Raw genomic sequence first — 25794 nt, 5'->3', positions numbered from 1 at the left:
AGCCACGCTGCTTCTCTACTCCAGGGCTTAGCACACAGCAAGCGCGCCACAAATAGCACAGTTGGTATCATTATCATTATTAGAGAAGCGGCGTAGCTCAGTGGAAAGCAACCGGGCTTGGGAGCCGGAGGTCAGGGGTTCGAATCCCGGCTCTGCCACTCGGCAGCTGTGCGACTGTGGGCAAGTCACCTCACTTCTCTGGGCCTCAGTTACCTCATCTGTAAAATGAGGATGAAGACTGGGAGCCTCACGTGGGACGACCCGGTGACCCTGCATCTACCCCAGCGGTTAGAACAGTGCTCTGCACATAGTAAGCGCTTAACAGATACCAACATTCTTATCATTATTAAGGTCCTGGACCTCAAGGTGGCCATCGGGATGGAGAGGAAGGGGCAGACAGGAGTTAGCGGTGGAGTGAATAGGAGTTGAGAGAGAGAGGGAAGAGTCAAGGATAATGTCGGTATTTAATGTCGGTATTTGTTAAGCGCTCACTAGGTGCCGAGCACTGTCCTAAGCGCTGGGGGAGATACAGGGTCATCAGGTCGCCCCACGTGGGGCTCACTCGTGGGGTCAGGGCTTCAGATTCCGGCAGGCTGGTGATGTTGTCAACTGCGACGGGACAGTTAGGTGGAGGTGAGGATTTCGGGGGGCAGAGGAGGAATTCATTTAAGAAGCAGCGTGGCCTAGCGGATAGAGCACGGGCCTGACCGAAGGACGTGGGTTCTAATTTCGGCCTCCACACCCGTCTGCTGCGGGACCTCGGGCAATTCGCTTCACTTCTCCGTGCCTCGGTTACCTCATCTGTAAAATGGGGATTGGGGCTGTGAGCACTGGGCGGGACGGGGACTGTGTCATTCAATCATTTGTATTTATTGAGCACTTACTACGTGCAGAGCATCTTACTAAGCGCTCTGTGGGAAAGTACACCACCAGAATTACAGACACTTTCCCTGCCGACCATTCATTCATTCAATAGTATTTATTGAGCGCTTATTATGTGCAGAGCACTGTACTAAGCGCTTGGAATGGACAGATCGGCAACAGGTAGAGACAGCCCCTGCCCTTTGACGGGCGCTCAGTCTGATCGGGGGAGACGGACGGACGAGAACGATAGCGATAAATAGAATCGAGGGGATGAACATCTCATTAAAACAATAGCAATAAATAGAATCAAGGGGACGTACATCTCATTAACAAAATTAATAGGGTGATGAAAATGAGCTTACAGTCTAGCGGGGGCTTTACAGTCTAGTCTAGTGCCCAACGTGATTAGGCTGCATCTATCGCAGCGCTTAGTACAGTACTTAGCTCATAGTAAGTGCTTAACAAATACCATTAATCACCCCCCAAAACACAGCAAAAATATTGAACTTGAGATATTGACTGGACCCCCATGGACGTTTGCCGAGGAGGTCAGAGGGTCTGCAGTACAGATTTGGAAATCATCTGCGCAGAGTTATTTGGCTGAATCGCCGTAACTCACACCCAGTGCTTAGAACAGGGCTTTGCGCATAGGAAGCGCTTAATAAATGCCATCGTTATTACATTAATTTTTGATGCGTCATTTCTCACGAGGTTGACATCGATTCATTTGGGAAGCAGCGTGGCCTGGGAGTCAGAAGGCTCTGTGTTCTAATCCCGGCTCTGCCACTTATAATAACAGTGTTGGTATCTGTGAAGCGCTTACTATGTGCCGAGCGCCGTTCTCAGCGCTGGGGGAGATACAGGGTCGTCGGGTCGTCCCACGGGAGGCTCACAGTTAATCCCCATTTTCCAGATGAGGGAAATGAGGCCCAGAGAAGTGCAGTGACTTGCCCACAGTCACCCAGCTGACAAGTGGCGGAGCCGGGATTCGAACTCATGACCTCTGACTCCCAAGCCCGGCTCTTTCCACTGAGCCACGCTGCTTCTCACATGCACTCATCTGCTGCATGGCCTCGGGCAAGCCATTTAACTTCTCTGCGCCTCAGTTCCCTTATTTTTAAAATGGGGATTAAGACTGGGAGTCCAAGTGGGACAGGGAGTGTTTTCGGCTTGATGAGCTTGGACTTACCACAGTGCTTAGTACAGTGTCTGGCACATAGTAAGCGCTTGACAAATGCCATTAAAAATAAAATTGCACTATAGCATCCATTGAGCCCCTTGGTGCGTAGAGAACCGTTCTGCTGCGGGGAATTACAATAGAGGGGACTAGTCAGCCAATCGTATTTACTGAGCGCTTACTATGTACAGAGCAGTACAACAATAAACAGACACATTCTCAGTCTTCACTGCCAAAGAGTTGACGATCTAATGGGTGAAAGACACAAAAAATCATTCTCATTCATTGAGACGCAGCGTGGCTCAGTGGAAAGAGCCCGGGTTTGGGAGTCAGAGGTCATGGGTTCGAATCCCGGCTCCACCACCGTCAGCTGTGTGACCCTGGGCAAGTCACTTGACTTCTCTGTGCTTCAGTTATGTCATCTGTAAAATGGGGATGAAGACTGTGAGCCCTACGTGGGACAACCTGGTTACCTTGTTACCCAGTGCTTAGAACAGCGCTTGGCACATAATAAGCGATTAACACATACCATTCATTCATTCGATAGCATTTATTGGGCGCTTACTCTGTGCAGAGCACCGTACTGAGCGCCTGGAATGGACAATTCGGCAACAGATAGAGACGATCCCTGCCCAGTGACGGACTCACGGTCTAACTGGGGGAGACAGACGGCAGAGCAAAGCAGAATGAAACAAAAACAATATTATTATTATTATTATTATTGTTTTCCTTACCTGCTTCTTATAAGAGCGGGATACGTTTTCATCAGGAAGTCAGAGATGTTTCTGTCCGTCAGGTCTTGGAGAATTTCAGTGCTCCGCTGTATTCTCTGGGAGGCACAGAACGCATTCATTCATTCAATCGTATCTATTGAGCGCTTACCGTGCGCAGAGCCCTGTACTAAGCGCTTGGGACGGACAATTCGGCAACAGATAGAGACGATCTCTGCCCAGTAACGGGGTCACAGCCGTGATTACGTTGTCTTGTTTTTGTCCGTCCGTCTCCCCCGATTAGACCGCGAGCCCGTCGATGGGCAGGGATCGTCTCTATCTGTTGCCGAACCGTCCATTCCAAGCGCTTAGTACAGGGCTCTGCGCGCAGTAAGCGCTCGATCAATACCACCGAATGAACGAATAAACGCAGGAGACAGGCGGCAAAGCAAAACAGAACGAGGCAAAACAACATCATCAAGATATGTCGAATCAGGGAGATATACACCTCATTAACAAAATCATTAGGGTCATAAATAAAATATACAAATAAGCCCAGTGCTGAGGGGAAGGGGGAAGGCCGGGGGGGAAGGGAAGGGGCGGAGGAGCGGAGGGAAAAGGGAGGGCTCGGTGTGGGAAGGCCTCCTGGAGGAGGTGAGCTCCCAGTAATAATAATAATAATGATGTTGGCATTTGTTAAGCGCTTACTATGTGCCGAGCACCGTTCTAAAGCGCTGGGGGGATTACAAGGTGATCAGGTTGTCCCTCGTGGGGCTCACGGTCTTCATCCCCATTTTACAGTTGAGGGAACTGAGGCCCAGAGAAGCGAAGCGACCAGCCCCGAGTCACACAGCCGACAAGTGGCGGAGCCGGGATTAGAACCCACGACCTCTGACTCCCAAGCCCGGGCCTCTTTCCACTGAGCCACGCTGCTTCGCCGCAGGGCTCTGAAGAGGGGAAGAGGGTTAGAACGGCCCAGGAGTCCCGTGGAAATTGAATCCCGCCGGTTCTACGGACTGGAGGTTGCCGGACGACTGCTTTCGGACCAAGGGTAAGGAAACCTCGGCGAACCGTTCCGTCGCTGGCTCCCCCGAGCTGCCCAGCCCACAGAGGAGGCTAGGTTTTCCCACCAGGCGGCAGAGACACCTTAAAGCTGGAAAAGAATCCCGTCCGGCCTTTGGGGAAACAAGGAGTTTTAAAAGATCAGAATTCCTGGCCTTCCCGAAGGCCGTTGCAAGGGCCGGCGCGTCCTGACCGCTACCGCCCGGGAGGGCCCCGCGTAGCAGACGGCGGTCAGGACCGGGGGCAGGAGCCCCACTTTTCCCTTCGGTTCGAGTCAGTCGTATTTCTTGAGCGCCTACTGCGTGCAGGACGCCGTACTGAGCGCCTTCCCTCATCTCCCACTCCCGTGCGCGTCTCCCTGGCTCGCTCCCCTCGCTCCGCCCGCCACGCGGCCCTCACTTCTGTCGTTTTATTCATTTATAATAATAACGATAGTATTTTCTAAGTGCTCACTGCGTGCCAAGCACCCTTTTAAGCACCGGGGTGGAGACCAGGTAAACAGATTGTCCCACTTGGGGCTCGCCGTCTCAATCCCCGTTTTACAGATGAGGCAACCGAGGCCCAGAGAAGTGACTTGCCCAAAGTCACACGGATTTAGAGGTTCACACGGGATTAGAACCCGGGACCTCTGATTCCCACACTAAGCCACGCTGCTTCTCTATATTGATGCCTCTTCACTTGTACTGACGTCTCGACGCCTGTTTATTTTTATTGATGTCTGTCACCCCCCCACCCCCTAATTTAGACTGTAAGCTTGCTGTGGGCGGGGATTCTCTCTCTTTATTGCTGTATCATACTTTCCCAAGCGCTTAGTACAGTGCTCTGCACACAGTGAGCGCTCAATAAATACAATTGAATGATCAGGGTTTGGGGTGTGGCCGAAGGGCCGGGGTCCACGGGAGCAGGGCCGGCTCGGTGGAGCGTGGAGCCGCGTAAATCGGAGAGACGGTGTGGCCTACTGGGTAGGGCACGGGTTTGGGGATCGGAAGGACATGGGTTCTAATCCCGGCTCTTCGACTTGTCCGCGGTGCGACCTTGGGCAAATCTCTTCACTTTTCTGTCCCTCGGTTACCTCTTCTGTAAGACTTCTGAATTGCGGAAGCAGCGTGGCTCAGCGGAAGGAGCCCGGGCTTGGGAGTCGGAGGTCGTGGGTTCAAATCCCGGCTCAGCCACTCGTCAGCTGGGTGACTTTGGGCGAGTCACTTCACTGCTCTGGGCCTCAGTTACCCCATCTGTAAAATGGGGATTAAGTCCGTGAGCCCCACGTGGGACGACCTGAATACCTCGTATCCTCCCCGGTGCTTAGAACAGTGCTCTGCACATAGTAAGCGCTTAACAAATGCCATCATTATTATTATCATTATTACTTTCCGAGCATTTAGTACGGTGCTCTGCACACAGTAAGCGCTCAATAAGTACGATCGAATGAACGAATGAATAAAATGGGGATTAGGACCGTGAGCCCTATGTCCAACCTGATTATTTGGATCTACTCCAGCACTCAGTACCGTCCCTGGCACGTAGTGAACACTTCACCAATATCATTTTTAAAAAAGTTCATTTCATACGCCACAGGGGACACTGCGTCCCGCGTGGATATCTCATAGCCCATTTGAGGAAAAATTGGCCAACAAGTGGGAAATCCATCTACAGCGTCTATAAGTGTAAGCACTTGAATACAATGATTATTATTGTTATTTTCATCGTTATTATTCAGGCCGGGGTCTTCCCGCTCAGGTGCCTCGTTGTCCGCGTGACAGTAAAGCAAGGAAAATGATGTTTCCCGCTTGTCGACGTGTGTGTTTTCCAGGAGGTTGTGGATGGGGGACCTCCCCGCTCCAGGCTCCGTCCATCCCACATCCCACCACGCCGGTTGGCAGCTGCGGTTCACTGCGGGACTGGTTGGGCCGGGGATTCCGACAGGATCAGCTAAGCGTGGCGGACAGAGCCCGGGCTTGTGAGTCGGAAGGACGTGGGTTCCAATTCCGACTTTTCCACTTGTCTGCCGTGTGACCTTGGGCCAGTCACTTCACTTCTCCGGGCCTCCGTAACCTCATCTGAACAATGGGGATTGAGACTGTGAGCCCCACACGGGACTGGGACCCACTTGATTTGCTTAGAGAAGAGCGTGGCTCAGTGGAAAGAGCCGGGGCTTGGGAGTCGGAGGTCATGGGTTCGAATCCCGGCTCCGCCACTTGTCAGCTCCGTGACTGCGGGCGAGTCACTTCGCTTCTCTGGGCCTCCGTTACCTCATCTGTACAATGGGGATTAGGACTGCGAGCCTCACGAGGGACAACCTGATGACCCTGTTTCTACCCCAGCGCTTAGAACAGTGCTCTGCACATAGTAAGCGCTTAACAAATACTAACATTATTATTGTATCCGCCCCAGCGCTTAGTACAGTGCTCTGCACATAGTAAGCACTTAAATACCACAATTGTCATGATGATGACGATGACGATGACTCTCCTGAAGGACCGCTCATCTCTTTCTTACCCGCGGCCCGGAGCGACCCTCTCACTGACTCCTTCTCGCACGTGCCACGGTCCGCCTGGCTCCCAGCGTCCACGGGAGGAGGGGCGGATGGGCGGAGGGGAAGGAGGGCGGGAGGACGGGCGGGGGGCTGGCACCTGGGGAGGGGGCGGCCCCCCGGCCCCCTCGGGGCACTCGGGCAACATGGTGAGCTTCTCCCGTGAGCTGCACTGGCACGAGGGCGAGGGGTGATCCGGCGTCCACCGGTCATCCCGGAACAGCCGGGTGACGTTCCGAGGAACGGGTGGTGTTTCCCAGGTGCTGGAGTTGCCACAGGGATAATTCCTGGATGGCGGAGAAGAGAAAAACTGGAAAAGCCTGGCCACGGAGTGGGTCAGTCGTATTTATTGAGGGCTTACTGTGCGCAGAGCACCGTACTGAGCACTTGGGAGAGTACGCTGGAACAGTGTAACAGGCACGTTCCCCGAGCCGAAAGCAAACTTTGTGACCAGAGTGTTTATGTAAACCCGTAGGAGTCCTCCCGCTCCCTTCTGCTTCGCCTCGATTTGCTCCTTTTATTCACCGTCCCTCAGCCCAACAGCACTCCTGTCCATATTCGTAATTTATTTATATTACTGTCTGTATATAATTTGATTGTAAGCTCTTTCTGGGCAGGGAGTGTGTCCACCAGCTCCGTTATATTGTGAAATTGTGATAATCGTAATAACAACTGTGATATTTATTAAGTGCTTACAGTGTGCCAGGCACTGTACTAAGTGCTGAGGTGAATACAAACAAATCAGGTTGGACACAGTCCCTGTCCCACACAGGGCTCCCGGTCTTAGTCCCCATTTTACCGATGAGGTAACTGAGTCCTAGAGAAGGGAAGTGATTAGCCCGAGGTCACGCAGCAGACGAGTGGCAGAGCCGGGATTAGAACCCAGGTCCTTCTGACTCCCGGGCCCGGGAGACCACTAGGCCGTGCTGCTTCCCTTTTGATAAGGAGCAAAGGGTTGGGTGGAGGTGCAGGTGGAGGGGGTAGAATTTGAGAGGAGGCAGGAGATCGTCTCTTAAGATATTGCCGGGAAAGACGGGAGACTCAAATAAAAGGGGCAAGAGGAAGGAAGGACTGGAGAAGAGCGGTGGAGACTTGAGGAAGGTCCCATCTGTGCCTCAGTCACCTCATCTGTCAAATGGGGATTAAGACTGTGAGCCCCAAGTGGGACACCCTGATAACCTTGCATTTACCCTGGCGCTTAGAACAGTGCTTGGCACATAGTAAGAGCTTTAACGAATACCATCGTCATCGTTATTATTAGTATCTGATGCTTTCAATTTTCTCAGTAAAGCACGTGGCCAGGTCATTAGGGGCGAGAGGTGGGTAGAGGGGGGTTGGGGGCACAGGGCGTTTGAGGGGGGAGTTGAACGATTAGACCGTCAGCCCGTCAAAGGGCGGGGACCGTCTCTATCTGTTACCGATTTGTCCATTCCAAGCGCTTAGTACAGTGCTCCGCGCATAGTAAGCGCTCGATAAATACGACTGAGTGAATGAATGAACATCAGAAACAACTGGTGCGTGGGAGTCAGTAGGGAATGTGTCTGTCTATTGTCGCACTGTACTCTCCCGAGCGCTTAGTACGGTGGTCTGCGCATGGTAAGCGCTCAATAGATACGATTGAATGAATAAGGACGGAGAAGTGATGTCGCTGGGTAGAGGAGAGGGCAGAATCACTCACTCGAATGACTTAGAGAAGCGGCGTGGCTCAGTGGAAAGAGCCCGGGCTTGGGAGTCAGAGTTCATGGGTTCGAATCCCGGCTCTGCCGCTTGGCAGCTGTGTGACTGTGGGCGAGTCACTTCACTTCTCTGTGCCTCAGTTCCCTCATCTGTAAAATGGGGATTAACTGTGAGCCTCCCGTGGGACCACCTGATGACCCTGGATCTCCCCCAGCGCTTAGAACAGTGCTCTGCACGTAGTTAGCGCTTAACAAATACCAATATTATTATTATTCAACTCTGAGTTGCTGTGAGAAGCAGCGTGGCTTGTGAAAAGCAGCTTGGCTTAGCGGAAAGAGCACAGGCTTGGAAGTCGGAGGACATGGGTTCTAATCGGAGCTCCGCCACTCGTCTGCTGTGTGACCTTGAGTCACTTAATCTCTCGGTGCCTCAATTACCTCATCTGTAAAATGGGGATTAAGGGGATTCATTCATTCATCCGACAGTATCTATCGAGCGCTCACTATGCGCAGAGCACTGTACTCAGCGCTTGGAATGTCCAATTCGGCAACAGATAGAGACGATCCCCGCCCAGTGACGGGCTCGCGGTCTAAACGGGGGAGACAGATGGCAAAGCAAAACAGAACAAGACCAAAGCAAGGCGACATCATCAAGATAAATAGAATCAAGGAGATATACACCTCATTAACCAAATAAATAGGGTACTAAATAATATATACAAATGAGCACAGTGCTGAGGGGAGGGGAAGGGGGAAAGAGCAGAGGGTGGGGAGGGATTAAGACTGTGAGACCCACGGGGGACAACCTCATTACCTCTCATCTACTCCAGTGCTTAGAACAGTGCTTGGCACATAGTAAGCGCTTAACAAATACCATAATCGTTATTATTATTATTCAACTCCCGTCTCAATGCGGATGATTCCCCAATCTACCTCTCTTGCCTTGACCTCTCTCCTCTGCAGTGCCACGTTTCATCCTGCCTTCAGGACATCTTTTATTCGGATATCCTGCTGACGACTCAAACTTAACACGTTCAAAACAGAACTCTTCGTCATCCCACCTAAATCGTCCTCCCCTTGGTTTTTGGTCACCGTGGACAAAACCACTACCTTCCCCGTCTCTCATGCTCATCTGTCTCGTTCAATCCACATAGTCAGTGTCAATAAATCCTGTCAGATTTACTCATATAACATCACTAAAATCTACCCTTTTCTCTCCATCCAAAGAGCAGAGGTCGTGGGTTCTAATCCCGGCTCCACCACTGATCAGCTGTGTGACTCTGGGCAAGTCACTTGACTTCTCTGCGCCTCAGTGACCTCATCTGTAAAATGGGGATTAAGACTGTGAGCCCCGCGTGGGACAGCCTGATTACCCTGTATCTATCCCAGCGCTTAGAACTGTGCTCGGCACATAGTAAGTGCTTAACAAATGCCATCGTTATCATTATTATTATTATTGTTCGAGCACTTATTCATTCATTCAATTGTATTTATTGAGCGCTTACCGCGTGCAGAGCACCGTGCTAAGCGCTCGGAAAGTACAATCGGGCAACAGATTGAGACAATCCCCACCCAACAACGTGCTCGCAGTCTAGATGGGGGACCCAGATAACAAAATAAAACAAGTAGACAGGTATCAGTACCATCAAAATAGATGAATAGAACCATAGATAAATGCACATCATTAATAAAAATAGAGCAATAAATCCTATCCCACCTTGACTGCTACATCGGCCTCCTTGCTGACCTCCCTGCCTCTTTTCTCTCCCCACTCCAGTCCTTACTCCACTCCAGTCCAAGATCATTCTTCTAAAAACGGGTTCAGTTCACACCTCTCCGCTCTTTCAAAGCCTTCAGAGCGTCCTCGTTCCCCCCCGCGTCTTATCGTCAGCTTAAGGGGGCTCAATCAGCTCGCCTCTTCCTATTTCGCTTCACCGATTTCAGACGACCACCCGGCTCACGTGCTCGGCTCCTCCAAAGCCAACTCACTCCCCGTACCTCGATCTCACCTCTCCCCACTCCTCAAGAACTTCCCGGGGTTGCCCATCCACCTCCGCAACAAACAGAAACGCCTCACCGTTGGCTTCGAAGCACTCCGTCGTCTTGCCCCTTCCCGCCCCGCCTCTCTACTCTATCGCTGCAACCCGGGCCCCACACTACGCTCCTCTAAGGTTAACCTCCTCACTGGATCGTGATCGGGTCCAGCTCGCCGCCGATCTCTGGCCCACATCCTGCCTCTGGCCTGGACCGCCCTCCCTCCTCATATCCGGTAGACAGTTACTCTCCCCCACCTTCGAAACCTTACTGAAGGCCCATCTCCTCCGAGAGGCCTTCCCCGTCTAAACCCTCCCCTTCCTCCCGCTCCCGGTTCCCAGCTCGGCTTCCCGAACCGTCAGACCCGGGCCCAGGGTCCTGAGCCGTCAGACCCTGCCTCAGGGTCCTGAGTTGTCAGGCGATCATTAATGATATTAATAATAATATAATGATTAATAATAATAACTAAAGGTCCAGGGAGGGGATGAAACAAGGCACTCACACCCACGCCCACCCACCTTCCTCCCTCAAGATTTGAACTTCCCTTACCTCAAGTGCTTTGGGTATTTCATAAATGTGGGCATTTTGTGGCCTGTTTTACGGGTAGTAGTTGTTAGCGATCATGCGGTTGTATTTATTGAATGCTTACTGTGTGCAGAACACTGTCCTGAGTGCTTGGGAGAGGAAGCAGCGTGGCTCAGTGGAAAGAGCACGGGCTTCGGAGTCAGAGGTCATGGGTTCGAATCCCGGCTCTGCCACTTGTCAGCTGGGTGACTGTGGGCGAGTCACTTCACTTCTCTGGGCCTCAGTTACCTCATCTGGAAAATGGGGACGAAGAGTGTGAGCCCCACGTGGGACAATCTGATTCCCCTGTGTCTACCCCAGCGCTTAGAACAGTGCTCTGCACATAGTAAGCGCTTAACAGATACCAACATTATTATTATTATACTATAACGGAGTTGATAGGCACATTTCCTGACCACAGCGAGCTTCCAGTCTAGCACTTACTGTGTGCCAAGCACTGTACTGAGTACTAAGCTGCTTCCAACCAGATGATTTTGATTCACCTTGGCCAGCACATAATGCAGCGTGGCTCAGTGGAAAGAGCCCGGGCTTCGGAGTCCGAGGTCCTGAGTTCGACTCCCGGCTCCGCCACTTGTCAGCTGTGTGACTGTGGGCGAGTCACTTCACTTCTCTGGGCCTCAGTTATGACCGTAAGCCCGTCAAACGGCAGGGACCGTCTCTATCTGTTGCCGACTTGTTCATTCCAAGCGCTTAGTACGGTGCTCTGCACGTAGTAAGCGCTTAACAAATACCAACATTATTATAATGGCTCTTTGGGGAAGGATAAAGGAGATTTTAAACCCCTTCGGGAATGGGGGACCTAAAATTAGCTGAGAGCTGACTCGGATGGGAAGCAGTGCGGTCTGACGGATAGAGCACGGGCTGGGAATCAGGAAGGCCTGGGTTCTAATCCCAGCTCTGCCGTGTGTGACCTTGGGAAAGTCACTTCACTTCTCTGGCCCTCAGTTACCCCATCTGTAAAAGGGGGATTAAGACTGTGAGCCCCATGTGGGACAGGGACTGTGTCCAACCAGATTAGCTTATATCTACTCTAGTGCTTAGTATAGTACCTGGCGCATAGTAAGCGCTTAACAAATACCATTAAAAACAAAAAAAATATAACAAAAAAGGGGGATTCTACGACTGTTCGCTATCCTACTTAGGCCACATGTAGGATGGAGGCTATGTCTATCCTTTTATCTACTAGGTGGTTAGTAGAGTGTTTGACACACAAAGGGTGATTAACAAATCATTATCAATGTTGTTTATTAATAATAATAATAGTAATGGTATTTGTTAAGCGCTTACTCTGTCAGACACGGTACTAAGTGCTGGGGTAGATATAATTTATAAGGAAATTGGGTTGGACACAGTCCCTGTCCCACGCAGGGCTCACAGTCTCATATCTCCATTTTACAGATGAGATAACTGAGGCCCAGAGAAGTGAAGTGACTTGTCCAGGGTCACACAGCAGACAGGTGGAGGAGCCGGCATTAGAACCCATGACCTTCTGACTCTTAGGCCCGTGCAGTATCGAAGGGAAGCAGCGTGGCTCAGTGGAAAGAGCCCGGGCTTCAGAGTCAGAGGTCATGGGTTCGACTCCCGGCTCCGCCACTTGTCAGCTGTGTGACTGTGGGCGAGTCACTTCACTTCTCTGTGTCTCAGTGACCTCATCTTAAAATGGGGATTAACTGCGAGCCTCACGTGGGACAACCTGATGACCCTGGATCTACCCCAGCGCTTAGAACGGTGTTCTGCACATAGTAAGCGCTTAACAAATACCAACATTATTACTCCAGGCCGCTTTACTGAGTACTCACTGTGTGCAGAACACTGTACTAACCCTTAATATTATACCACCACAGTTATTCACCGAGGGCAGAGACAATCTTTTTGGGAAATGGTTCAGTTTGAGAACTGGTTTCTTGGGCCAGAGTCATTATCGTCATCCTCGTCGTTACTAGTATTTAATGGACACCAGTTGTGGAGATAATAAAAATGATAATAATCGGGGTGTTTGTTAAGCACTTGCTAGGTGCCAAACGCTGTAGTAAACTCTGGGGTAAACACAATAATAATAATAATGTTGGTATTTGTTAAGCGCTTACTACGTGCAGAGCTCTGTTCTAAGCGCTGGGGGAGATACAGGGGAATCAGGTTGTCCCTCGTGAGGCTCACGGTCTTAATCCCCATTTTACAGATGAGGTCACTGAGGCGCAGAGAAGTGAAGTGACTCGCCCACGGTCACACAGCCGACAAGTGGCAGAGCAGGGACCTCTAACTCCCAAGGCCGTGCTCTTTCCACCGAGCCACGCACAAGATAACCAGGTCAGACTCAGTCCCCGTCCCACACCACACTGAATAAATGGAGCATACAATAAAACAGGAGACGCAGTCCCGGCCTTCGAAAAGTTAACGGGGGACGTAAGCAGATACAAATCCCGTACACGCGATGAGAACGAGATTGAAAAAAAGATGGACTGGACCGTTAAAAACAAAGGTAAACAAGAAATGAGTAAATAAACGGAACAGCAAAAGAAATAATTGACCAACTGATCCGCTGGATGAGGATTAGTCCGGGCCTGCCTCCTGGAGGAGGCAATGGGAGATCTCCCAGTCGGGATTAGAACTCAGGTCCTTCTGACTCATTCGATAGTATCTAGCGAGCGCTTACTAAGCGCACTGTACTAAGCGCTTGGAAAGTACGATTCGACAACAGATAGAGACGATCCCGGCTCCCAGGCCCGCGTTCTATCCACTAGGCCACGCCGCTTCTTCCCTCAGGAGACCTCGGGTGCGGGAACGGATGTGACGGATCTGAAATTTTACTTACATATCCGTGATTTCATTTATTTGTACTGATGTCCGTCTCCCCCACCTCTAGACCGTAGGCTCGTTGTGGGATGGGAATGTAAATCGTTTATTGTTGTGCTGTACTTTCCCAGAGGGCAGATGTGCGTACGACCTGCCCGGTGTGAGGGAGAAAGATGTTCCACGAAAGGGAAAGAGTGCGTGCAACGGGGAAACGGCGAGAGAGCCGAGAGCGAGATACAGCTGGGAGGTTAGCTCGAGTGTGAGCTGAGGCCCAGTGAGAGAAGCGAGTGGAAAGGAAGGAAAGGTGGTGGGCATCCCCGCGGCCAGTGTCAGGGGTCTGTTTCATATGGAGACAAATGATGATAATAATAATCGCAATAATAATGGTCATGGTATTTGTTAAAATAAATGAAATGGTGGTATTTGTTAAGCGCTTACTATGTGCAGAGCGCCGTTCTAAGCGCTGGGGGATACAAGGTGATCAGGTTGTCCCACGTGGGGCTCACAGTTTTAATCCCCATTTGACAGATGAGGTAACTGAGGCACCGAGAAGTTAAGTGACTTGCCCAGAGTCACACGGCTGGCAAGCGGCGGAGCCGGGATTCGAACCCATGAACTCTTTCCACTGTGCCACGCTGCTTCAGCACTTTCTACGTGCCAGTTGCTGCACTAAGCATTGGGTCTCTAGACTGTGAGCTCGCTTCGGGGAGGGAATGTGTCTGTTTGCTGTGATATTGCACTTTCCCAGGTGCTCAGTACAGCGCTTTGCAGAAATTAAACGCTCAATAAATATGATTGAATGAATGCATGAATGGATACGAGCAACCTGGGTTGGTCTCAGTCCCCGTCGTTCATTCAGTCGTATTTATTGAGTGCTTAATAATAATAATATTATTATTGAGAAGCAGCGTGGCTCAGCGGAAAGAGCCCGGGCTTGGGAGTCAGAGGTCATGGGTTCCAATCCCGGCTCTGCCACTTGTCAGCTGTGTGACTGGGGGCGAGTCACTTCACTTCTCTGGGCCTCAGTGACCTCATCTGGAAGATGGGGATGAAGACTGGGAGCCTCACGTGGGTCAACCTGATTACCCTGTATCTACCCCAGCGCCTAGCACAGTGCTCTGCACATAGTAAGCGCTTAACAAATACCAACATTATTATTATCATCAATAACCAAGAGAAGCAGCGTGGCTCAGTGGCAAGAGCCCGGGCTTGGGAGACAGAGGTCGTGGGTTCTGATCCCGGCTCTGCCGCTTGCCAGCTGTGTGACTTTGGGCAAGTCACTTCACTGGAAACTCAGTTCCCTCATCTGTAAAATGGGGATTAAGACTGTGTGCTCCAAGTGGGACAACCTGATCACCTCGTATCCCCCAGCGCTTAGAACGGTGCTTTGCACATAGTAAGCGCTTAACAAATACCACCATTGTTATTACTGTTTATTGCCATCGTTCTCGTCCGTCCGTCTCCCCCGATCAGACCGTAAGCCCGTCAAACGGCAGGGACCGTCTCTATCCGTTGCCGACTTGTTCATCCCAAGCGCTTAGCACGGCGCTCTGCACATAGTAAGCGCTCAATGAATACCATTGAATGAATGAATGAATTACTGATTACCTGGATAAATGAGTAGCTACTGGACGTTTTTGAGCAGCAGGATTTTAGAAAGATGAGCCAGACACAGAGCATAAATTAAGCCGAGGAGGGACGAATTTAGAGGCCGGATAAGAAAAATCGGGCAACTGAGGCCATACAGTCCGGCTCAGAGGGGGTGAGATTTTACACTGAAGTGGTGATCGTGAGGGTGGGGAAGATCCTGGAAAATGGGGGAGCAAACACCGGCAGCATTTCCAGACATGTGCAGTGTGGGAAGTGAAAGATGGGGCAGCGTGGCTCAGTGGAAAGAGCCCGGGCTTGGGAGTCAGAGGTCATGGGTTCGAATCCCGGCTCCGCCACTCGTCAGCTGGGTGACTGTGGGCGAGTCACTTCACGTCTCTGTGCCTCAGTTACCTCATCTGGAAAATGGGGATTCACTGTGAGCCTCACGTGGGACAACCTGATGACCCTGGATCTACCCCAGCGCTTAGAACAGTGCTCTGCAAGTACAGTGTCTCCCCATGGCCTACAGGAATTTGTTCCCCTGCACGTCACCGCCCCGTCTCTAGTCCGTGAACTCACTGTGGGCAGGGAATGTGTCCGTTTAATGTTGGTCTCTGTTAAGCGCTTACTATGGGCAGAGCACTGTTCTAAGCGCTGGGGTAGATACAGGGTAGTCAGATTGTCCCAGGTGGGGCTCACATTTTTTAATCCCCATTTTTACAGATGAGGTAACTGAGGCACCGAGAAGTGAAGTGACCTGCCCAAGGTCACCCAGCAGACAAGTGGCGGAGTCGGGATTAGAACCCTCGGCCTCTGACTCCCAAGCCCGTGCTCTTTCCACTAAGCCACGCCGCTTCTCTTATTATCTCCATTTGACAGATGAGGTAGCTGAGGCCCAGAGAGGTTAAGAGACTGGCCGAAGGTCACACGGCAGCCTTGTGGTGGAGCCGGGATTAGAATCCAGGTCCTTCTGTCTCCCGGGCCCATGTTCTATCCACTAGGCCACGCTACCTTCCGGGTAGATACGAGCTAATCAGGTTGGACCCAGTCCCTGTTCCACACAGGGCTCACAGTCTAAGCAGGAGGGAGTAGGATTTAATCCCCATTTTACAGATGAGGTCATTTAAGCCCAGAAAAGTGAAGCGACTTTCCCAAGGTCACACAGCAGACGAATGGCGGCGCCGGGATTAGAACCCAGGTACGTACGGTGGGATTAGAACCCACGCTGCGTCTTCCCTCATAGACCTTGGGTGCCGGAAAGGACCTGATGGATCTATAATTTTATTTACAGATCTGTGATTTTATTTGTATTGATGTCTGTCTCCCTCCGCTCTAGACTGTACGCTCGTTGTGGGCAGGGAACGTCATTGTTTACTGTTGGGTTTTACTTTCCCAAGCGCTTAGTACAGTGCTCTGCACACGGTAAGCACTCAATAAATATGACTGAATGAATAAACGCTGGGCCCCCGCGAGCTCCCAGAATGCAAACCCATCGAAGCAGCGTGGCTCAGCGCAAAGAGCCCGGGCTTGGGAGTCAGAGGTCATGGGTTCGACTCCCGGCTCCGCCACTCGTCAGCTGGGTGACTGTGGGCGAGTCACTTCACTTCTCGGTGCCTCAGTGACCTCATCTGTAAAACGGGGATTAAGACTGTGAGCCTCACGTGGGACAACCCGATCACCTTGTATCTCCCCCAGCGCTTAGAACAGTGGTCTGCACATAGTGAGCGCTTAACAGATACCAACATTATTAAACGCTTTAAGCCGGGGTCGGTTCCCAGCGGTTTTTCGGCTCGCACCCCCAGAAACTCACGGAAGCGACTCTTCCTTCAGGCAACGGTTTCCAAATCCGGGTTTGTTCAGGAGAACGTCCGCGAGCGAAGACATCGGCTCACCGCCCGCCTGTTCGGAGCTAAGCGGATCGGGAAAGGTTTCCGCTAGGAAACCGTGTCAGGAACGGGATATACAAAACCACCCGGTGCCAGGGTCACGCGAGGAGAACACCGTCTCTAAAGGATTAGAGTTCCTTTGGGTACTGAACATTTAGGCCCGGAAACGGGGCCGGGTATGTAAAGATTAAAGGGATTTTGAAAGGGGTCAAAAAGGGCAAGGCGACGGTCGTTGTCCTCTGAGGATGCGGCTTCGTCTCCCTTCCCCCTTTCTCTCCGCCCTTTTTATCTCCGTGGTCTGGCCGGGGCTCCTTCGATCCTCTCCGGCAGAGAAAGGAGCCTCCTCATAACCGACCCGTCGAGGGTCAGACACAGGAAAGGGCTCTCACTCCGAGGCGCTATCGCTTCGGGGCCCCGAAGTTAACTGGGGGCGAGGGGCGGACGCGCCGGCGGGCCGTGGGTCCGGGGGGCAAGGCGCAACTCTGACCTGAAGAAGGTATACTGATGTCCGTAGATCCAGGGGTGCAGCGTCAATTCAGGATATTCTCCGAAAGGCGGGACGAGGGTCGAGGAGGTCAGCGCCAGTAACACAAAAGCGGCTGGGAGAACGATCTGAAGGGGAGAAGGGAGAGGACGGAAAATGGGGGATATGCTGCAGTGGATGTACGGCGCTCACAACCCACGGCACTGCCGACGCGTCGGCTAAGGGGATGAGCTCTGCCGGCGAGTCAGTCCTTAGGGCGGGGACCGGGGCAGCCCCCGGGAGGGCCGTGGCCGCCGCCGGGAGGACGGCGGAGCCACTGGGAGGACTGTGGGAACGACCGGGAGGACAGCAGCAACCGCTGGGAAGACCACGACAAACCCCTGGGAGGGCCGTGGCAGCCAACGGGAGGGTCACGGTAGCGATCAGGAGAGCCACGGCAACCACCGGAAGTGTCGAGGCAACCGTTGGAAGGGCTGTGGCAACCACTGGGAGTTCCGCGGCAACCCTTGGGAGAATCATGCCAACCGACAGGAGGGCTGTGGAAGCCGTGGCAACTATTGGAAGGACCATGGCAGCCACTGGGAGGGCTGTTAATAATAATGATACTAATAATAATGATGATGGTTTTTGTTAAGCGCTTACTATGTGCCAAGCACTGTCCTAAACACTGGGGTAGATACAAGGTAATCAGGTTGTCCCACGTGGGGCTCACGGTCTTCATCCCCATTTTCCGGATGAGGTAACCGAGGCACAGAGAAGTGAAGTGACTTGCCCAAAGTCACACAGCTGATCAGCGGCGGAGCTGGGACTAGAACCCAAGACCTCTGATTCCTAAGCCTGGGCTCTTTCCACTAAGCCACGCCGCTTCAACCAGTGGTCTCAAAGCCTCCTTTTCCTTACGTGCAAAAAGAGGCCAACACTGATGTAAGGTGTGAATGTAATAACAGATGACCATACGGTTCACTGCAAACTGTGTGACCTTGGACAAGTCACTTAACTTCTCTGTGCCTCAGTTACCTCATCTGTAAAATGGAGATGAAGACCGTAAGCCCTATGAGGGACAATCCGATTATCTTGTTTCTACCCCAGCACTTGAAACGGTGCTCGGCACAGAGCGAGCACTTAACGAATACCAACGTTATTATTATTATTATTATTATTATTATCTGAGTACACTCGTACTGTTACTACAGTATGTGTTCTAATCCAGGATCCACCACTTCGGCTGTGTGACTTCAGGCAAGTCACTTAAAGTCTCCGTGCCTCCGTTTCCTTATCTATAAAATAGGGATTAAGACTGTGAGTCCCATGTGGGACAGGGACTGAGTCCAACCTGATTTTTTTGTATCTTCCCCACCACTTAAAACAGTGCGTGGCACATTGTGAGCGCTTAACAAGTACCATAATTGTTAATTATTATTACTTGATTGCCCCTCCCGACTCCAGTCTAATTTCCAGCAGTCAGAGGTGGCCATGATACTGAGCTGGGTCGGCCAGCGCGGCTGACTCATTCATTCGATTGTATTTATTGAGCGCTTACTGTGTGCGGAGCACTGTACTGAGCGCTTGGAGTGTACAACTGGGCAACAGATAGAGACAATCCCTGCCCAACAACGGGCTCGTCGCCAGTTCCTTCATTAAAGGATGCATTACGTGAGGAGAGGAAAAGGAGGGGGCAGAGATTGGAAAGCGGGGATGAGCTTGTGTGGTTAAGCACAGACGGAAGGGTGAGTTTGGAGTTTTAAGGACCCTTTCATCCATTCATTCAATCGTATTGATTGAGCGCTTACTACGTGCAGAGCACTGTACTAAGCGCTTGGAAAGGACAAATCGGTAACAGATAGAGACGGTCCCTGCCCTTCGACGGGCTTACGGTCTAATCGGGGGGGAACGGACGGACAAGAACAGCGGCAATAAATAGAATCAAGATGGCATAGGGTCCACCGGACCCCAGGGCTGCCCAAAGGAAGCAGCGTGGCCTAGTGCATAGAAGTCAGAAGGACCTGGGTTCTAATCCCAGCTCCGCCCCTTGTCTCCTGTGTGACCTTGGACAAATCCCTTCACTTCTCCGGGCCCCAGTTCCCTCATCTGTAAAATGGGGATGAAGTGTGAGCCCCATGTGGGACAGGGACTGCGTCCAACCTGATTAGCTTGGATCTACCCCAGAGCTTAGAACAACGCTTGACATATAGGAAGCGCTTAACAAGTACCGTTACTGTTAGTATTAGTAATAATAATATTACCTGGGCCAGGAAGTCCTTCCGGCTCCGGGTGGCCCGGTGGAAGCGCTTGATGAGGAGCGCCTGGATGTGCTGCCAGAGCAGCCGGGGGCCTCGATTGAGCCGGGGCCGCCCCGCCTCAGGCCCGGCTCCGGCCCGGTCCTCGCGGGAGGGAGCCGCTTCTCCGGAAGACCCGTTGGAGACGTGAGGGCCTCGCTCCGCGGGCTCGGCCGGCTCCGGGCTGCCGTTTCGGCAGTCCCCTCCTTCCTGCTGAATGCCTCCTGCTCTCCGGGAAGGGAAAAGACCGTCTGGATCAGATTTATTGCTTTATTGCGGAATCGTACTCTTTATTGCTGAACTGTACTTTCCAAGAGCTTGGCACAGTGCTCTGCACACAGTAAGCGCTCAATACATACGACGGAATGAATGAATCAGACCCCGGAGGGGTCAAGGCACAACCCGAACCAACCCTGCACCCGGTCTATTCTGGAGGTTTTGTGCTGGAGGCTGAGTCGAGTTCCTTGAGGGCAAGGGCAATCCCAGCTCTGCCTCTTATCTGCTGTGTGACCTCGGGCAAGTCACTTCACTACTTTGCGCCTCAGTTATCTCATCTGTAAAATGGGGAGTGAGACTGTGAGCCCCACGTGGGACAGGGGTGTGTCCAACCCCATTTGCTTGTATCAACCCCAGCGTTTAGTACAGTGCTTGGGACATAGTAATCGCTTAACAAATGTCATCATCATCACTTCACTTCTCTGTGCCTCGGTTCCCTCATCTGTAAAATGGGGATTAACCGTGAGCCTCACGTGGGACAACCTGATGACCCTGTATCTACCCCAGTGCTTAGAACAGTGCTCTGCACATAGTAAGCGCTTAACAAATACCAACATTATGGTGATGTGTCCTTACTCTAGGGTACTCTCCCAAGCGCTCAGCACAGCATTCTGGATTTATTTATTTATTTTTATGGTATTTGTTAAGTGCTTACTGTGTGAAACACAGTTTTAAACATTGGGTTTTGTGATAATAACAATAATAATAATAATAATAATGCTATGAAAGAATGAATTTGTTAAGCACTTAATATGTGCCAGGCACTGTTCTAAGCACTGGGGGTGGTACAAGGAGAAGCAGTGTGGCTCATTGGAAAGATCCCGGCCTTGGGAGTCAGAGGTCATGGGTTCTAATCCCGACTCCACCACTTGTCAGCTGTGTGATTTTGGGCAAGTCACTTCACTTCTCTGGGCCTCAGTTACCTCATCTGTAAAATAGGGATTGAGACTGTGATCCCCACATGGGACAGGGACTGTGTCCAACTCAATCTGCTTGTATCCACCCCAGCGCTTAGTACAGTGCCTGGCACATAGTTAAGTGCTTAACAGCTGCCATTATTATTATTATTATTATTATTATTACAAGGTAATCCGTGTCCCACATGGGCTCACAGTCTTATTCTCTATTTTATGGATGAGGTAACTGAGGCACAGAGAAGTGAAGTGACTTGCTCAAGGTCACAGAGCAGACAAGTGGTGGAGCTGGGATTACAACCTAGGTCCTTCTGACTCCCGGGCCCGGGGTCTGCTAATTCCATTGTACTGTGCTTTCCCAAGTGCTTACTACAGTGCTCTGCACATAGTAAGCACCCAATAAATATCATTGGTTGCTTGACTGATTGAGGAAACAGAGACACAGAAAAGTTAAGTTCATCCATTCATTTTTATTAAGCACTGACTGTGTGCGGAGCCCTGTACTAAGCACTCGGGAAAGTACAATCGACAGTAGACAGTGACAGTCCCTGCCCACAGTGAGCTTACATTCTAAACGGTGGTATTTGTTAAGCGCTTACTATGTGCAAAGCACTGTTCTAAGCGCTGGGGGGAACAAGGTGATCAGGTTGTCCCACGTGGGGCTCACGGTTTTAATCCCCATTTTACAGATGAGGTAACTGAGGCACAGAGAAGTTAAGTGACTTGCCCCAAGTCACACAGCTGGCAAGCGGCGGAGTCAGGATTCGAACCCACGAACTCTGACTCTTTCCACTGTACCACGCTTCTAGAGGCGGGGAGATGAACATTAATACAGATAAGTAAATTAGAGCTATGTACAGAAGCGTTGTGGGGTTGGGAGTGGGGAAGAGCAAAGGGAGCAAGTCAGGGAGATGCAGAAGGGAGTGGGAGAAGAGGAAAGCGGGGCTTGGTCAGGGAAGATCTCATTAAGGCTCTGAAGGGAGAGTAATTGCCCGACGGATTTGAGGAGGGAGGGCGTACCAGGTCAGAGGCAGGATGTGGGCGAGGGGTCAGCGGTTAGATCGAAGCACAGTGAGAAGGTTCGCATTAGAGGAGCAAAGTGTCCAAGCTGGGTTGTAGCAGAAGAGTGGGAAGGAGAGGTAGGAGGGGGCAAAATGATTGACTGCTTTAAAGTCAACGGTCTTAGTTCGATGCAGAGGTGGATGGGCAACCCCCGGGGTTTTTTGAGGAGTGGGGTTGACATGTCCTGGAAATTTTGTAGAAAAATGATCGGGGCAGCAGACTTAAGTATGGAGTGGAATGGGTTCTCTCCCCCTCCCTCCAGGCTCATATCTCCTCCTGCCTTCAGGATGTCTCCACCCGGATGTCCGCCCGCCACCTAAAACTCAACATGTCTAAAACTGAGCTCCTTATCTGCCCTCCCAAACCCTGTCCTCTCCCTGACTTCCCCGTCACCGTGGACGGCACGACCATCCTTCCCATCTCCCAACCCCGCAACTTTGGTGTCGTCCTTGACTCTGCTCTCTCATTCACCCCACACATCCGATCTGTCACCAACACCTGCCGGTCTCGCCTTCACGATATCGCCAAGATCCGCCCTCTCCTCTCCATCCAAACTGCTACCGTGCTGGTACAAGCTCTCGTGATATCCCGACCGAATTACTGTGTCAACCTCCTCTCGGATCTCCCTTCCTCCCGTCTCTCCCCGCTCCAGTCTATTTTTCATTCCGCTGCCCGGGTCATCTTCCTACAAAAACGCTCTGGGCCTGTCACTCCCCTCCTCAAAAGCCTCCAGTGGTTGCTTATCAACCTTCGCATGAAACAAAAACTCCTCACTCTTGGCTTCAAAGCTCTCCATCACCTAGCCCCCTCCTACCTCGCTTCCCTTCTCTCTTTCTACTGCCCACTCCGTACACTCCGCTCCTCTGCCGCTGCCCTCCTTACTGTCCCCCGTTCACGCCTATCCCACCGTCGACCCCTGGCCCACATCCTATCACTGGCCCGGAACGCCCTCCCTCCTCACGTCCACCAAACTAACTCTCTTCCCCTCTTCAAAGCCCTACTGAGAGCTCACCTCCTCCGGGAGGCCTTCCCAGACTGAGCCCCCTTTCCCTCTGCTCCTCCTCCCCTCCCCATTCCTCCCTCTCCCGCCTTCTGCTCTTCCCCTTCCCCTCCCCTCAGCACTGTGCATATTTGTATATATTATTTATTACCCTATTCATTTTGTTAACGAGGCGTATATCTCTATGATTCTATTTATCGTGATGATGTCTGCGCTAGACTGCTTGTTTTGTTTCGTTCTGTCTCGCTTTGCTGTCCGTCTCCCCCGTTTAGACTGTGAGCCCGTTATTGGGCAGGGATTTGTATCTATCTGTTGCCCAATTGTACGCCAAGCGCTTAGTACAGTGCTCTGCACATAGTAAGTGCTCAATAAATACTATTGAATGAATGAATGACTGAATGGGAGATACAGGAGGCTGGGAGGTCAGCAAGGAGGCAGATGCAGTAATCCAGGAGGGATAGGATGAGTGATTGGCGAGGAAAGGGTGGATTTTACCGATGTTGTGAAGGTGGGATCGACAGGATTGAATGGATTGAGTACGTGGGATGAATGAGAGAGAGGAGTCAAGGATAACATCAAGTTTACAGGCTTGTGAGGCAGAAAAGATGGTGGTGCCATCTACAGTGATGGGAAAGTCAAAGGGAGGACTGGATTTGGACGGGAAGATAAGGCGTTCTGTTTGGGGAATGTTAAGCTTGAGGCGACGGGAGGACACCCAGGTAGAGACGGCTTGGAGGCAGGAGGAAATGCGAGACTGCAGAGGGAGAGAGATCAGGGCTGGAGATGTAGATTTTGGCATCATCCGCAAAGCGGCGGCAGATGAAGCCATGGGAGTGAATGAGTTCTCCAAGGGAGTGGGGGTAGATGGAGAACAGAAGGAGACCCAGAACTGAACTCTGAGGGATCCCACAGTTAAGACAGGGAGAGGAAGAAGCCGCAAAGCAGTCTGAGAATGAGCAGCCAGAGAGAGAGGAGAACCAGGAGAGGACAGTGATCGGTGAAGCCAAGGTTGGATAATGTTTCCAGGAGAAGGGGGTGGTTGACAGTGTTGAAGGCAGCTGAGAGGTCGAGGACGACTGGGATGAGGTAGAGGCCGTTGGATTTGTCAAGAAGGAGATCACAGGTGACATTTAAGAGAGAGGTTTCTGTGGAGTGAAGGGGATGGAAGCCAGATTGGAGGGAGTCAAGGAGATTTTGAGGAGGGGAATTTAAGACAATTTGCTCAGAGTTTGCAGAGGAACGGTAGGAGAGAGACCGGATGAGGTAACCGAGGCACAGAGAAGTTAAGTGACTTGCCCAAAGTCACACAGCTGATCAGCGGCGGAGCTGGGACTAGAACCCAAGACCTCTGATTCCTAAGCCCGGGCTCTTTCCACTAAGCCACGCCGCTTCAACCAGTGGTCTCAAAGCCTCCTTTTCCTTACGTGTAAAAAGAGGCCAACACTGATGTAAGGTGTGAATGTGACTAGAGGGAGCCATGGGGTCGAGGGAGGGATTTTTTTAGCCTAGAGGAGACACGGGCATGTTTGAAAGCAGTGGGGAAGAAGCCACTGGAGAGCAAACAGTTAAAGATGGTTCTTAGAGAGGAATAATAATAATAATAATGTTGGTATTTGTTAAGCGCTTACTATGTGCCGAGCACTGTTCTAAGCGCTGGGGTAGATACGGGGTAATCAGGTTGTCCCACGTGAGGCTCACAGTTAATCCCCATCTTACAGATGAGGTAACTGAGGCACAGAGAAGTTAAGTGACTCGCCCACAGTCCCACAGCTGCCAAGTGGCGGAGCCGGGATTCGAACCCATGACCTCTGACTCCCAAGCCCAGGCTCTTTCCACTAAGCCACGCTGCTTCCCCATGAAGGAAAGGGTCAAGAGTTTGGATAAGGTTGGAAGAAATGGGGTCGGACGTTCAGGTGGAGGGGTGGATTTTGAGAAGAAGCAGGAGATCTCCTCTTGGGTTACAGCTGAGAAGGATGGGGGAGATGAAGACGGGGCCAGAATGGGGAGGGACTGAGGAAGGGCAGGGGAGATTTTAGGGAGTTCACACCTGGTGATATTGGATCTCTTAATAAAGTAGGTGGCCAGCTCACTGGAGGCAAGGAATGGGGGAGACAGGAGTACAGGGGTCCGGAGGGGGGGGAGTTTAAATTTCTGGAACAACCGGCGAGGGTGATGGGCACGGGTGTCAATCAGGGTGGAGAAATAACTTTGCCGGGCACGGGAGAGGGCGGAGTTAAAGCACGCAAGGATAAACTTGAAGTGGACCAAGTCGGCCCGATATTTAAAATTCCACCAACAGTGTTCTGCAGTATGTGCACAGGAGCGAAGGAGGTGGATTATGCAGGTGATTCTGGGCTCAGGGTTAGTGGCACGAGATCGACGAAGGGATAGGGGAGCGAGTGAGTTGAGTTGAGTAGAGAGGGTGGTGTCAACTTGAAATCTCCCCTCTAGAATGTAAGCTCGTTGTGGGCGGGGCACATCCCTACCAATCGATCAATCATTTATTTATTTATTGAACGCTTACTGTGTGCAGAGCGCTGTACTCTCCCAAGTGCTTAGTACAGTGCTTGGCACCCAGTAAGCGCTCAATAAATACCACTGATTGATTGATGGATCCTCCATGAGCAAACCTTCACTCAGGTCAATGAGCCTCAACTCCCAGGCTCTGGACCAGGCTCCAATAGGATCTCAACTGGGATTTGTGGTTTCTACTCCTAGCCGGCTGAGAGTGAGAGTGATGTTTTGGCAAATCAGTCAATCAGTCATATTTATTGAGCACTTACTGTGTGCAGAGCACCGTACTAAGTGCGTAGGAGAGTCCATTATAACCGACTTGATAGAGATATTTCCTGCACACAGAGAGCTTACAGTTTGG

The 25794-nt window shown here is 51.5% G+C and overlaps 1 protein-coding gene across 1 annotated transcript in view; it reads right to left on the bottom strand.

Moving 5' to 3' along the window:
- The window catches only part of ABCA4 (ATP binding cassette subfamily A member 4), a 224271-nt gene that overhangs the window by 52466 nt on the left and 146011 nt on the right, over positions 1 to 25794 (bottom strand). The window contains exons 28-32 of the mRNA XM_029063580.2: positions 19635 to 19891; positions 17395 to 17519; positions 16832 to 16930; positions 6444 to 6630; positions 2776 to 2870 (exon numbers count right to left, since the gene is read on the bottom strand). Of these exons, the coding sequence (XP_028919413.1) occupies positions 2776 to 2870; positions 6444 to 6630; positions 16832 to 16930; positions 17395 to 17519; positions 19635 to 19891 (763 nt within the window). The remainder of the gene's footprint in view (positions 1 to 2775; positions 2871 to 6443; positions 6631 to 16831; positions 16931 to 17394; positions 17520 to 19634; positions 19892 to 25794) is intronic.

Source organism: Ornithorhynchus anatinus, chromosome 4, assembly GCF_004115215.2.
Source record: "Ornithorhynchus anatinus isolate Pmale09 chromosome 4, mOrnAna1.pri.v4, whole genome shotgun sequence".
NCBI lineage: Eukaryota > Metazoa > Chordata > Mammalia > Monotremata > Ornithorhynchidae > Ornithorhynchus > Ornithorhynchus anatinus.
Note: the sequence above shows the minus strand (reverse complement) of the source record. Positions and strands in the feature narration are given on the sequence as shown.